Source organism: Ursus arctos, chromosome X (genome assembly GCF_023065955.2).
Source record: "Ursus arctos isolate Adak ecotype North America chromosome X, UrsArc2.0, whole genome shotgun sequence".
Classification (NCBI taxonomy): Eukaryota; Metazoa; Chordata; class Mammalia; order Carnivora; family Ursidae; genus Ursus; species Ursus arctos.
Genome location: NC_079873.1, coordinates 52,663,435 through 52,676,463, shown reverse-complemented (window position 1 = coordinate 52,676,463; position 13,029 = coordinate 52,663,435). Strand labels below are relative to the sequence as shown.

At 37.7% G+C, this 13,029-nt stretch overlaps 1 protein-coding gene across 7 annotated transcripts in view; it reads left to right on the top strand.

The window, feature by feature from the left end:
* Positions 1–13,029, top strand: part of EDA2R (ectodysplasin A2 receptor) — a 54,086-nt gene that overhangs the window by 1,668 nt on the left and 39,389 nt on the right. For 2 of the 7 annotated variants that reach the window (XM_057312170.1, XM_026487606.4), the window contains exons 2-3: positions 4,547–4,612; positions 12,927–13,023. In XM_057312170.1, coding sequence (XP_057168153.1) covers positions 4,593–4,612; positions 12,927–13,023 — 117 coding nt within the window. In that variant the 5' untranslated portion in view covers positions 4,547–4,592. Of the gene's footprint in view, positions 1–4,546; positions 4,613–11,973; positions 12,044–12,904; positions 13,024–13,029 lie in introns of those variants that run through there. The other 5 variants (XM_057312172.1, XM_057312174.1, XM_057312181.1 and 2 more) reach the window with 4 other exon arrangements.

The following is a 13,029-nucleotide window of genomic DNA, read 5'->3' as shown; positions in this document are numbered from 1 at the left end:
GGAAGTTGAGTTTGCTGTGGTAGATTGGTGGCAAACTGGAAAATTTTGGGGTGCTAGACTTTCTGTTTGATTGGACAAACACTGGAAAGCCATTGGAAATTTCTGAGCTAAAGAAAAAAGTCAAATTTATATTTCAGGAAGTATAATCTGATAAATATGAGTCAGCTGGACTGCAATAGGAAAGCACGAGAGGTGGATAAACCAGATGCAGAGAGGGAATGAAACATTGGATCTGAGGTGGTGGCTTTGGGAATAGAAAGGAGGCAATAAATATAATAAGACATCACAAAGTTGAATCTACAGAATTAAAAGTTGATAAACTGTATGAGATTTTAAAAAGGAGGAATGAAAAGAATCAACATTTCTTGGGACTGGGTTAAACTTTAAAAGGTTGTACATCCCAATCCCAGTTCCATCTACTTCTCTGGATGGTACAATAGAAAGTATACCCACTTTCTGAGTTAGACAGCTGTGTTCAAGTCCTGAGTCTGCTACTTATCTCCTGTCTGTGATCCTAAACATATTATTTATCCATCATTCCTAGTCAGGATTGTATTTCTATATAGCATTTAGCAATGTGTGGGGAGCATGATTTTTTTATTTTTTAATTTATTTAGTTTTAAAGATTTTATTTATTTGACACAGAGAGAGAGAGAAAGCGAGAGGGAGCGCACAAGCAGGGGAGCAGGAGGCAGAGGGAGAAGCAGGCTCCCTGCTGAGCACGGAGTCCGGTGTGGTACTTGATCCTAGGACTCTGGGATCGTGACCTGAGCCAAAGGCAGACGCTTAACCGACTGAGCCACCCAGGCATATATATATATATATGGTACTATGGCATTTTTTGCCAACAACAAAGAGTTGTTCTTACCACCCACTTAAAATACCAGCTGTAAGTTCAGTGAGAAATACTGAACTTCTCTGAGCCTCAGTTTTCTAGTCTGAAAAACAGGGAGAATAGTACTTATATCATAGTTTTACTGGGAGGATGAAGGGAGATAACCCCTGTAAAGTACTAGCACAATATCTGACACATGGTAGGCTTTTATGAATCATAATTTTCTTTCACTGCAGTTGACTTCCCCTTAAAACGTCCTTGTTAGTCTTTGTTTGAACACTTCCAGAGGGAATGCACTTAGTGATCTCTGAGAGAGTCCATTCCCTTCATGGAAAGCCTTGACTCTTCAAAAGATCTTCCTTTTGTTAAACTGAACTCATTCTCCCTGTGGTTTCCCCCTCTGAGGTCCTAGTCATCCTCCCTGTAGCCCCTCAGAGCAGTCTGTTTATTCTCTTCCATGATAGTTCTTTATAGAGCTGAAGGACAGAGATCAGATCCTCCTCCATCTTCTGATCCCAGGTCAAACAGCCCATTTTCCCCACCATTTCTCACATGGCGTGCTGTCAAGTCAAATAAGATTGTGAGGTTTTTAGCTATATAAATTGGGGTGATGGTACCTTCAAAGTGATGAGAAACACTGCATAAGGAGCAGGATGAGTGACTGTGACAAGTTCCTTTATAATTTATTAATTCTTAAGTTCCCACTATGTGCCAGATATTTTCAAATCCATCATCTCACTGACTCCTCACCCTAATATTCTTTTCTTAATTGTACAGGGGGCCAAACAGGCCAAAGAAAATAAAACTTTCTAGAGATTTTTTAGTTAGTGAGTGTCTGAGCCACAACTGGAAGTTAAATTTTTCTTACTCCAAGGTTAGTGTCATTCTTTTTTGTTTTTCATTTTCTTCAGTTGTTTGTGTTTAAAATATAGGCTGGGCAATTAGGCCAGCTTTGATACTGGAGAAAGAGACTACAGGAGAGTGGATTATCTAATTGCTTTATAGTACTTATTCTTTCTTTGAAAGACCTCATTACAGAAGCTCTTTAAGGGAGAAAAAGTCCCTAGTGCCAAAGGAAAGGCAAGCAATGCCTCTACCTGGGAACACAAGCTAGGCCATAAAACCTTCCTCTAGATGTCTTCTTGACCTGCTATACTTGAATGCTTTCTGCAGAGAGTGAAGCATTTTTTGGAGCTATTCCTCAGAGCTGAAGCTGGTGGTTGAAGCAGAAGCTGTTTTTCCCTGCTTCCTTTCTGGATACTAGATCCATCTATCAGTTTTCCCACTGAGTGTGTAACAGGAGGGATATAAGTCAGCTTCACCATCAGTCTGAAAAATGAAAGGTATTTTTCTGTGTTCATGGGAAATATGAGGATGGCTATAGTTTGTCTTGGATTAGAGTTAACTATGTATGTTTTCTATGTTCCTCACAAGATTATGATTTCTTAAAGTAGAGAAGATGTTTTATTCACCTCTTGTTTTTCCTCTTGCCACCATGTCCTAACAGAAGGCCTTGTATAGAAGGCATTTAAATGTTTTTTGAGTGACCAGAAATCCATCCTTCCCTTCCCAGGGTGACTATAGTTATGATATCCCTTAAGTATCCCAAAAGATATCGTGACATTCTCAAAAATAAAGGAATTGCCATGTAAGATACATGGTGGAATCAAAGACTAAGATGTCTTCACTTACAAGAGATTGTTAGTCACCATGGTAGGGTGAGTAAGCCAAAAGGACCTCATGGGCCACATCTTCCTGACCCAGCCTACCTTTTGGAATTTTTTCTGTTGAGGATAAAATGAGCCAAGTTTAGGTGGTGAGGGTGTGGGAAAAAAAAGAGAAGCTACAACCTAATTATTCACCAAGTAATTAGTCTTAAACCTGGGCCTACCCCTTCTTTAATTATGGGAAATAGATAAGCCACTGGCTTGTCTTCTTTAATTATGGGAAATAGACAAGCCACTGGAATTTGGATACTTGGATTCTAGTCCTGTCTCTGCTACTGATCAACTATGTGACTTTGGGAAAATTTTATCCCTTCTTTGGGCCTTAGTTGCCCCATCTAGATCATCAAGGAATAGGGTTAGGTTGCCTTGAAGAATCCTTTTGGTATTCCATGATAATATGTTTTCAATTATCTGGTGGTTTGAAGTTTTAACCAGTTGCCAAAGAGGAAAAAAAGTCAATAATGAATTATGCTGTGATGTGAATACTGAGGTACCTATTTCTAAAAAAAAAAAAAAAAAAAAAAAAAAAGGAAAAGAAAAAATCAAGTAAAGCTAGATGGCATTTCTTTATTGGGCAACAGGCAGTTGTGGCTAAGAAAGGTGTTAAACTTCCTTCTAACTCTAATATTGTAGGATTCTGAAAATTGTCTTACAGAATATGTGTTTACATATGAGATCATAGGCTTCTTGGTATATGTCTCACCTTTCTCCCACTACCCTGCCAAGTCTTATATGTTTCTTCTTTTTTTTGGGGGGGGGCATCCTAAAAAAAGCAAAAAATATTTTGGTATCAATATCTCATATCAAGTAAAGGCAGGCAGGCTTCATTTTATGGACTGGTTCTCCCATTTCTATTGGAAGGATAAATGGACCTGAGCTATACTTTCAAATGTTCATCACGTTGTGTGTCTGCTTCCTTAGGACATTTTATTCTCCGGCCAGTGAGGAAGGGATAGTATGCTTGATTGAATTTAGATTGCTTCAGGAGATAAGGCACTGTTCTTACACTTTCAGAGAGATACAGCGATTCCAGATTGCCTTGTAAATTGGACAGGTTGGAGAGAATGTGAGGCAAAAATCAAAAAACATTAATAGAAATCAGAAATTAGTATCCTTGACTGAGTTTTATTCAGTTCCCAGCCTGCAAAGAAATCATACCATGAAACCAGTTCCCAGTTGGGATAACTCAGCCAAAAGCATATCCTCCTTAGGAAGCCAATAAATATTTATCCCCAGGAATAACTAATTTTTGATGATACCATAATTTCATGGTGTCTGTGGTTGTTGGTACATTAATAAATGACTCACTTTGGCTAAGTCCACAGTGGAGCAAAGCAAGGGCTTTGGATATTGGCTAAGTGTTTGTCTGGCCTGTGGCTTGTCTCCAATTACCTTTTCTCCCCCGCTCTCGGTGGGGTAGTAACAACAATCATAGCAACCCTCACATGTGTAGCACAAACCAGAGTTTCCAGAGCACTCTTACATGCATTATTTCATTTTACCCTTGAACATCATCCAGGGCAGTTTCTGTGCTTTTGCTCCCACTTCGGAAGACTGTTTCAACAATCATCAAAATGATATTTTCCCCTCATAATCAGCCCAAAGTTTGCTGGTCTTAATTTCATCCCATTTTTTATTAATTATATTGCTATGTTCTTAGCTACACAGTTCTTTTCTCCCCTTCCTTTCACAGTTTTTTTCAGCAGTTGCCAAATAGTAGCACAATATTTATATGTTTTATAGCTTTTTCTCCTCATTTATAGTCTTTTAAGTTATGCTTGTCTTTTTAGGTTTGTGCTTTTTTGTTGCTGTCGTTCTTGTGAATGTGTGTGCTCACACATGTTTTGAAGAAGAAATAATTTAATTAATATGGTTAGCATTTGCTTTTGACTGAGTGGAAATGGCCCACTTCAGTTGGTTATTAATTCTATCTATACAATGACAATATGCTTTTAATAAGTTTTTTTTTCTTTTTCTACCCCAGCATTTTTATTCTTACAGAGGCATTATCTGTTGTTCTGTATACAGGAATGAAGGACAAGGTAAATAGGTGAGGCTTCTTTAATTTTGCACAACTCCCTTCATTCTCCTCTGTTGATAATCCTGACTTTACTGGACCAGTTGTTGCTATCACTAACAGTTGAAATTCTTCAGTCACTTTGGAAATGGAAAGAGAAGCCTGTTAAAAACTATTATTACCACCTGTGCTTTCCGAATCTCTTCTATGAATGTATTATTATCTACTTGAACATTAAAAGACAATTTACTTTTATCACATGTCCACAAAGTAAAATCAAAATAATGCATCCCTAGTTCTGATGATCCTCCACCACCCTGTACCAACAGTTGACACTGTTGGTCACCTCTTACTTTTCAAAACTTTGTCCTGTACTATTCTATCTGGGTTTTATTCTTTCCTCCCTGGCTTCCCCTTCTTGGTTGCTGCTTGTTCTTCTTCCTCTCCTAGCATCAAATATGGATATCCCTCAATGTTTTGTTCTTGATATTTTTCTTTGTTCATCTAAGCCTCCACTATAATTTACTACATCAGTGGTTCTCAACCTCTTTCAGAGGTTTTGATTTAATTGATCTAGGATATAGGGTTTTTTTTTTAAAGTCCTCTTGATGATTTTGATGTGCATCCATGAGTTGGTCTTTTTATGCATTTGACTAATCTCTAAGCCCAACCTATGTTCTACATATTTTAATTGCCTGCCAGGCACCACCACTGACATTTCCTCTGTCCCCTCCATACCTAAAATGATTTGAATATCTAAGTATATTGACTTTTTTTTTCTAACAAGGAATTCTTCTTTCACACTCTTCATGTCCTTGAGGTTCTTCTGGTTTCCCTCAGAATCTTCTCTGACTCATGTTTTTCTTTGACTCTCACATCCATGGAATTATAAGGTTCTATTGGTGCTTTTTGTAAAGTCTGTTCCCCCCACCATTTCTTTCTATTATTGCTACCACCTATGTCCTGGCCCTTATCTCTTATGGCTTGAGAAGTAACCCTGTCTAACCAGTCTTTAAAGTACAATTAGATTAACATTCAGGAAATACCTTTCTGCCAAACAAAGATATTACTGATGAAAAATTAAATTTCAATAACAGCCTGGGAGGACCTCAATTCCCTATTTTAGAGTTCACTGCCTTGGAAAGCATGCCAGATTCATGGGTCCTAAATTCCTGTGGTCTGGCATTGTTTCTTACTAGATAAATAAATTCAGAGGAATCTTTTTTTTTCTTTGAGCCTCAGGGTTTTTTTTTTTTAATTTGTTAATTGGTGGTAATAATCCCTGGCTTACTCCTGGGGTTATTATAAGGATCCATTGAGCTGACTGATAGGAAACCTTTTATAAATTGTGAAACCTTTCACCAAGACAGAAGATCGTAACCATTATTTTGTAGACTTTAACCATTTACTAATTCAACAAATATTTATTTAATGCCTACTATGTGCCAGGCACTGTTCTAAGTATATGAGATAAAGCAGTGTGATCTCATGGTGCTTACATTCTAATTGGAGGATGAACAGACCATAAAGGCATAAATAAGGATAGTCATAAGTACTATTGAGAAGAATGAAATAGCAAAGGGGTGTAGGAGATATGGAGGGAAGTTACTGATTTAAAGGAATGGTCAGAGAAGCCTCACTAGGAAGATGGTATAATAAAGAACTGAAGAAGATAAGGGAGGGAGCTGTGTGGACACTTAGGAGAAAACATGCCTGACTGAGGGAGCAGCTGATGTAAAGTACATAAGCTGGGAACAGTCCTGGTTAGTTTGAGGAATAGCAAAGAGGCCAGCATGGCTGGAGTTAAGAGAATAAGAGGAAGAGTCATAAGGTCAAAGAGGTAGTGGTATAAGGGGAAATAGGCAGATCTTCTAAGGCCTAATTGACGATTCTAAGATCTTTAATTGTATTGCATGAGGTAGAGAGCCATCAATAGATTTTGAGATTGGAAATGACATGATCTAGCGTGTTTTAAAACTAACACTCCACTCTCAACCCCTTTTGTCTTTATCACCCATTTTTTCTAAAAACAAAACAAACAAAAAACAATCAGTAGGCCCTAGTCCACTCCCTCACCAAGTTTCCTCTGAATATGGGGGATACCAACAAACAAACAAACAAAAAACTTTTTCTGACTACACCTTATATTCAGGCAAAACAGACAAGAATAAAAAAAAAGTCCTTAAAGCAGTGATTTTCAAAGTGGGTTCCACATGAAAATCACCTGATGAACTTTAAAAATTCTGACTATTAAGGCCACACCCCTGACTGGTTACATCAGAATCTCAGGAATGGGGCCCAACTATCAATATTTTTTGAAGCTCCCAAGGAGCAACCGATACAAAGAATGACTAGTCAAAGAGATTGGCCAAACTCTTATAGTATGAATGGGGACATTGAGTCTAGTACTGGGGAGGAATATGCTTCTGATGGGAGAGCTGGGCCTAGGATCATTCACCATACTGAGGAATGTAAAATTCACAGATAGTGGTGCAGGAGGAAGATAAGATGCTTGGTAGTTTTTTGTTTTGTTTTTTGTGTAGGGTGACTAACATAACATAATAAAAAATTATTTAAAAAAAAGAATTAGTGATTCTTAATAAAATGATGCTTGGTAGTTTAGAAGCAGGTTATAAGCAAGAGAAAGCTGGGATAGAGTGGCCATAGGTAAGGCCAGGAAATGAAGGGCTGAGAGCCAGCACCAAATGATAAAGCAACATCTGGATTATAGGCCAAATGTCTGGAAATAATGAGGGTACTCATCATTGTAATGAGATTAGAAGCTTAATTTTCAAAGAAAGCGAAATTCTCAAGTCCAGGCTGAGAAATTGCTTTGATTTTTGCCAGTCTTATGCATGTGAGCCACTGGGTAGGCCCACAGGAGAGGAATAGACAGCGTATGGACCAGCTGCTGTCTTCCTCACCCTCTTTAATACCACACCTCCTGCACTGCCCAGGCAAAGTAAATATCTTCCTGGAAGTCCTGAGTTCTTAATTTAGACCTGTCATCCTGTTCTGCCCACCCGTCCCAGATACAAAGAGCATGTTTCACCCCACAAGCATGTGCAAGTTGAGAAGAGCAGCAGCCGCAATCTGTAGCCAAAGGCAGCTGCACCGGCAGCCGCCTGAGTACCTTACATCTACCAGAAACTTGGCCAACATTGATTATTTAGGGCACAATGAGCTAATGTGAGGAGTATTATTAATGTCAGCCTCATCACTTCTCCTCTTCCCTACTTGCATTCTTACTCTTCTAGGTTATTATTATTATTATTATTATTATTATTATTATTATTATTTTGGAATCAGGACAAAGGGAAGGGCAGGGAGAGTACCCATATGACAAAGAGACAAAATAAAGAGACACTGGTTATTTTGCCACTGGTCAGCCCCTCTGGTTAAACCCAATTAATATACCCAAACAATGCTAGATAAATTTGGGTGAAAAGTTGAGTGAAAAAAAAAATCACAATTGAGGGCACATATAAGAATATTCATAGTAGGTATTTAAAATTTTAATTTTGGGGCTAACTTAGGTAGGTAATAACTACTGGAATAATACAGGGTAATTCATACTATTAAAGAAAAAGCCGAAGAACCAGCTTTTTAAAAAAAATTGAGATATAATTCACATACCGTACAACTCACCTTTGTAAAATGTACAATTCACTGGTTTTTAACATGTTCACAAAGTTGTCCAACCATCATGGCTATCTAGTTCTAGACCAGTTGATCACCCCAAAATGAAGCTCACCCATTAGCAGTCATTCCCCATTTTCTCCTTCCCCCAGCCCATGGCAACTACTAGTCTACTTTCTGTCTCTATGAATTGTCTATTCTGGTATTTCATGTAAATGTAATCATACAGTATTTGTCTTATTGTGCCTGGCTTAGCATAATGTTTTCAAGATTTATCCATGTTGTAGCAGGTATCAAGTACTTCATTCCTTTTTGTGGCTGAATAATATTTCATTGTGTGGTTAGAGATGAGCATTCAGATTGTTTCTACATTTTGAGTATTATCAATAATGATGCTAGGGACATTTGTGTACAAATTTTTATGTGGATATATACTTTCAGTTATTTTGGGTATATACCTAAGGGCAGAATTGCTGGGTCACGTGGTAACTCTATGCTTAACATTTTGAGGAACTGCAAAAACATTTTTCAGGACTGCACCATTTCACGTTCTTTTTACATTATATTTTACATTATATTTATGTTACAAAATTTTTGGAAAAGACCTTTTTATTCACTGTTTAAAATTAAAAACTATAAGATTTTGCTTGCAGATGAAGAGTAAAAAGAAAAAAAAAGTTAAACATAAATTATCAACTGATTAGCCAGTTAAAATGTTTTGACTCAGAGTAAAATTATTAATAGATATACCAGTTACTTTGTGTAGGCTTAAGAGTTCTGGAGCAAAATAGGTCTAAATAAAATATATCATCTGAGAGCATAGGGCTAATGGGTATATGAAATACTGAATAAGAAAACTGATAAAGAGAGGTTGTGGCAGGCCTTTGATTCTTTTAGGCTTCTAGCAGTTGGTTACCACATGCAAGGACCCAGCAGCCAGTTATTTCACCTTTTTACTTGTCTGAGTTAAACAATTTTAACCCATTATGCAGGAATAAAAAGATAACTTAGATCAGTTGGAAAACATAAAGCAGTCCTGATTCTCCAGCAATATAGGAGGGTTCCAATTTCTCCACATCCTTGCCAACACTCACTTATCTCCCTTATTTTTTATTACAGCCACCCTAGTGGATGTGAAGTGAGATTTCATTGTGATTTTGATTTGCATTCCCCTAATTGCTAATAATGTTGGATATTTTTTCATGTGCTTATTGGTCATTTGTATATCTTCTTGGGGGTAATGTATATTCAAATACCTTGCCCATTTAAAAAAATTATTTATTTATTTGAGAGAGAGATAGAAGTTGAGAGAGAGAGAGATTGAGAAGTTGAGCAGGTGAGAAGAGCAGAAGGAATCTCAAGCAGACTCCCCATTGAGCGTGGAGCCCCACTAGGGGCTCAATCCCAAGATCCTGAGATCATGACCTGAGCCAAAACCAAGAGTTGGATGCTTAACTGACTGAGCCACCCAGGCATCCCTACTTTGCCCGTTTTCATTGGATTGTCTTTTTTTCTGAGTTGTAAGACATAACTATATATTCTACATGTAGGTATTTTATCAGATCTCTATAATTTTCAGGGTTTTTATCCCATTATATAGATTGTTTTTTTTATTTTTTAAGTGTCCTGTGAAGCACAGAATTTTAAATTTTGATTAAATACAATTTGTCTATTTCTTTTCTTTTGTTGCTTGTGCTTTTAGTGCTATATCTAAGAAGCCATTGCCTAATCCAATATTTACACCTATATTTTTTTTAAGGAAAAAATGAAAAATTACCAAAAAATTTTCTTATAAAGAAAATTCTTATAAGAGTTTTATAGTTTTGTCCCTTATTTATTTGGGGCTTTGGTCCATTTTGAGTTAATTTTGCATATAGTGTGAAGAGCCCAATTTGATCATTTTTCATGTGAATATCCAATTGTCACAACAACTTAAAAAAACCTGTTCTTTTCCCATTAAATTTTCTCAGCACTCTTTTTGAAAATCAACTGACCATAGCATAACAACTTTATTTATGATGGCCACAAATTGGAAAATGCCCGATGTCCATCAACCAAAAAAATGTATAAATAAATTATGGTGTATCCATATAATAGGATGCTAAACAACAATGGTAAGGAACAAATGTTGCTACACACATGATGGATGAATCTCACAGAAATAACATTGAGCTAAGAAAGCCAGAAACAAGAGTGTTCATGTGTTAATTTAATTTATATGAAGTTCAAGGACAGATGAAACTAGTAATGGTGATAGAAGCCAAACTATAAATTACTTGGGAGAAGGGGATGGTATTGACTATGAAGGGCCATGTTGAGGTAATGACAAAATTCTGTATCTTTATTTGGATAGTGTTTTTATGATTATGTACATACGTAAAATTTTATAGGCCTGTCTATTTGATTTTGGATGGTTCAGCCTCATCCTCTGTGATATTTTAGAAGTGTGTCTCAATGTAGTTACGAGACACCTCAGAGTAGCCCTGATTTTCTCAAAACCTAATTATTATCTCTCACCTTCTCTTACAATAAAAAGGCAGTTACATCTGCCAGAGGACAACTGATGACCACAGAGAAGAATTTGACATAACTTCTGAGTTTGCCCCTGGATAATAACATTTAACCATTATTAAACGGTTTTCCTAGATGCCCTGACTTCAAAACTGTCCAGAGTCTATGTGATTTCCTTCTGTGTAATAAAGACAATTTGTTAAGCTTATAATGAAAGACTATTTATTTTGCATGCTTTAGATACGCAGTTTGAGAAAAACAGGGGTGGGGGGAACTGTCTGTTCATTCCCTGGATTCTGCTGTGAAGATTTAGTATTAAGCCTGTCTTGTCTAAACATAGGTCTCAAAGCCCATGTTAGAGGGACATGTTAAGATTCATGACAAATGACATTTATTAGATAAATGGGGCTCTGGAAGTCAAACAAAATAGAGTGTTTTGGACACCCAGAGGCTAGAAGCAGCTGCTGTGGAGATTTCAGATGCCTATGTCAGGAACATATCTCAAGGGCAGGGCTGCACTTTGGCTTCTGCCAATGTTTTTCTGTTTTTGTGGGCAAGAAAAGGATACAGGGTAATTGTTCAGTCCAGTATTCTGGCTCTGTGCCAATTACACTTAATTCCCTTGTCATAAGGGCTATGTGACCACTGATGGTTTTGGTCCTTACTCAGAAGGGTAGATATGGAGGGGACTATGTTTATAGAAGCTGACACTATGGGCCAGTAATTGAAACAACACAAGAGGGAACATTTTTAGTTGTGCAAAAATGAATTTTGTAGCCCACTTTAGAATGAAGGAATGAGGAAGAATGGCCCAGCTGATGGTGGGAAAAGACACATTCGAGCAAGAATGCCAGTCAGGATGACTCATCCTAACACCATTGGGGAATTCCAAGGGGAAGAGTAATGGCCTCTCAGGGTTCACATTCACTATCTTCTCTTCCAACATGCATACTTAGGCACTTTGAATAGCCACCTGAAGTTCACCTTGGTATGATGTTAAGGCACAGGCAAAAGAATCTCACTCCACCTTTGTCTTTGAATAGTGCAAGTCGTGTGTTACCAATTACTTGAGTCTCCCTCATTAAAATTCATCTTTGTAGAAAACTCTCTCTCTGTGTACTTAACTCTGTCTTATTTTGTATAATTTTTTAAAGTCTTCATAATGGTTTAATGGACCTTAGCTCATTTGATCCTCCCAAGAGCTATATAAGGTAGGTGAGAAACATACTGTCCCCTTTTTTCAGATTAAGTAACTATGGCCAGAAAAGATAAAGTGACTCATCCAAGGGCATAGGTTGAAAGAAGAAGAGTTAGGTAAGTTGGACACCATACTGGTTTGCCTGAAACTGTCCCAGTTTTAGCACTGAAAACCCCATATACTGGGGAAGCCTCTTAGTTCTGAGCAAAGCTGGATGATTGGCTACCCTATAGCCAGGATTAAAATCTGTATCTCCAAGCTCTCAGACCAATGCTAGTGATACTGCCCTATGCTATCTGTATTCTGAGAACTGTTATCCGAGTAGTGTTTTTCATTCTTTACACCTTAGTCTACCAGGAAATTTCTTCATGGTGAGTCATCCTCCCTTCCCACTCTCCCTAGGGCAGAAGCAATGGCAGCTAGTGGCCCTCAAAGGTATTCAAGACAGTTTTGGCAAAAGAAAACCATGTTTAAGCTTTCTTATCCACAAAACAATGACAATAATCCCTATATTGCTTACCTTACATGGTTGTTGTATGGATCAAATAATAATGGATGTGAAAGTGCTTTCTAAACTGTTAATAGCTGGTCACATGTTAGAAATTGTGGTTATTCTCTACCCACTCAGGCAGGAGCTAGGTCTTTGTCTTACTCTCTTTCCAGGTCAGCAAGTGGTACAGCAACTAACTGTGTGTACTTTGGCAAATTTCTTGGCCTCTGTGCCTCAGTTTCCTCATATGTAAGTTAGGGATAATAAGAATCTCTGATATGGTGGTGTAAAGTACTGAATGAATTATTACTAAATGTAAAGCATTTAAAAGAGTTTCTAGCGCATGTCAGGGCTATATAAGCATTAACTGTTTTGAATTGGCTTCCTCAACCCCTGTAACTCAGAACCAGAGACTATATTAAGTGGACCCATAAACCAAGTGACCCATAAACCAAGCCACCACTTTCCCTTTTCACTAGCTCCCTAGTTTTTGTGTTATGTACCCACAGCCTTCCCACCATGGATTGCCAAGAAAATGAGTACTGGGACCAATGGGGACAGTGTGTCACCTGCCAACTGTGTGGGCCTGGACAAGAACTCTCCAAGGTAAGT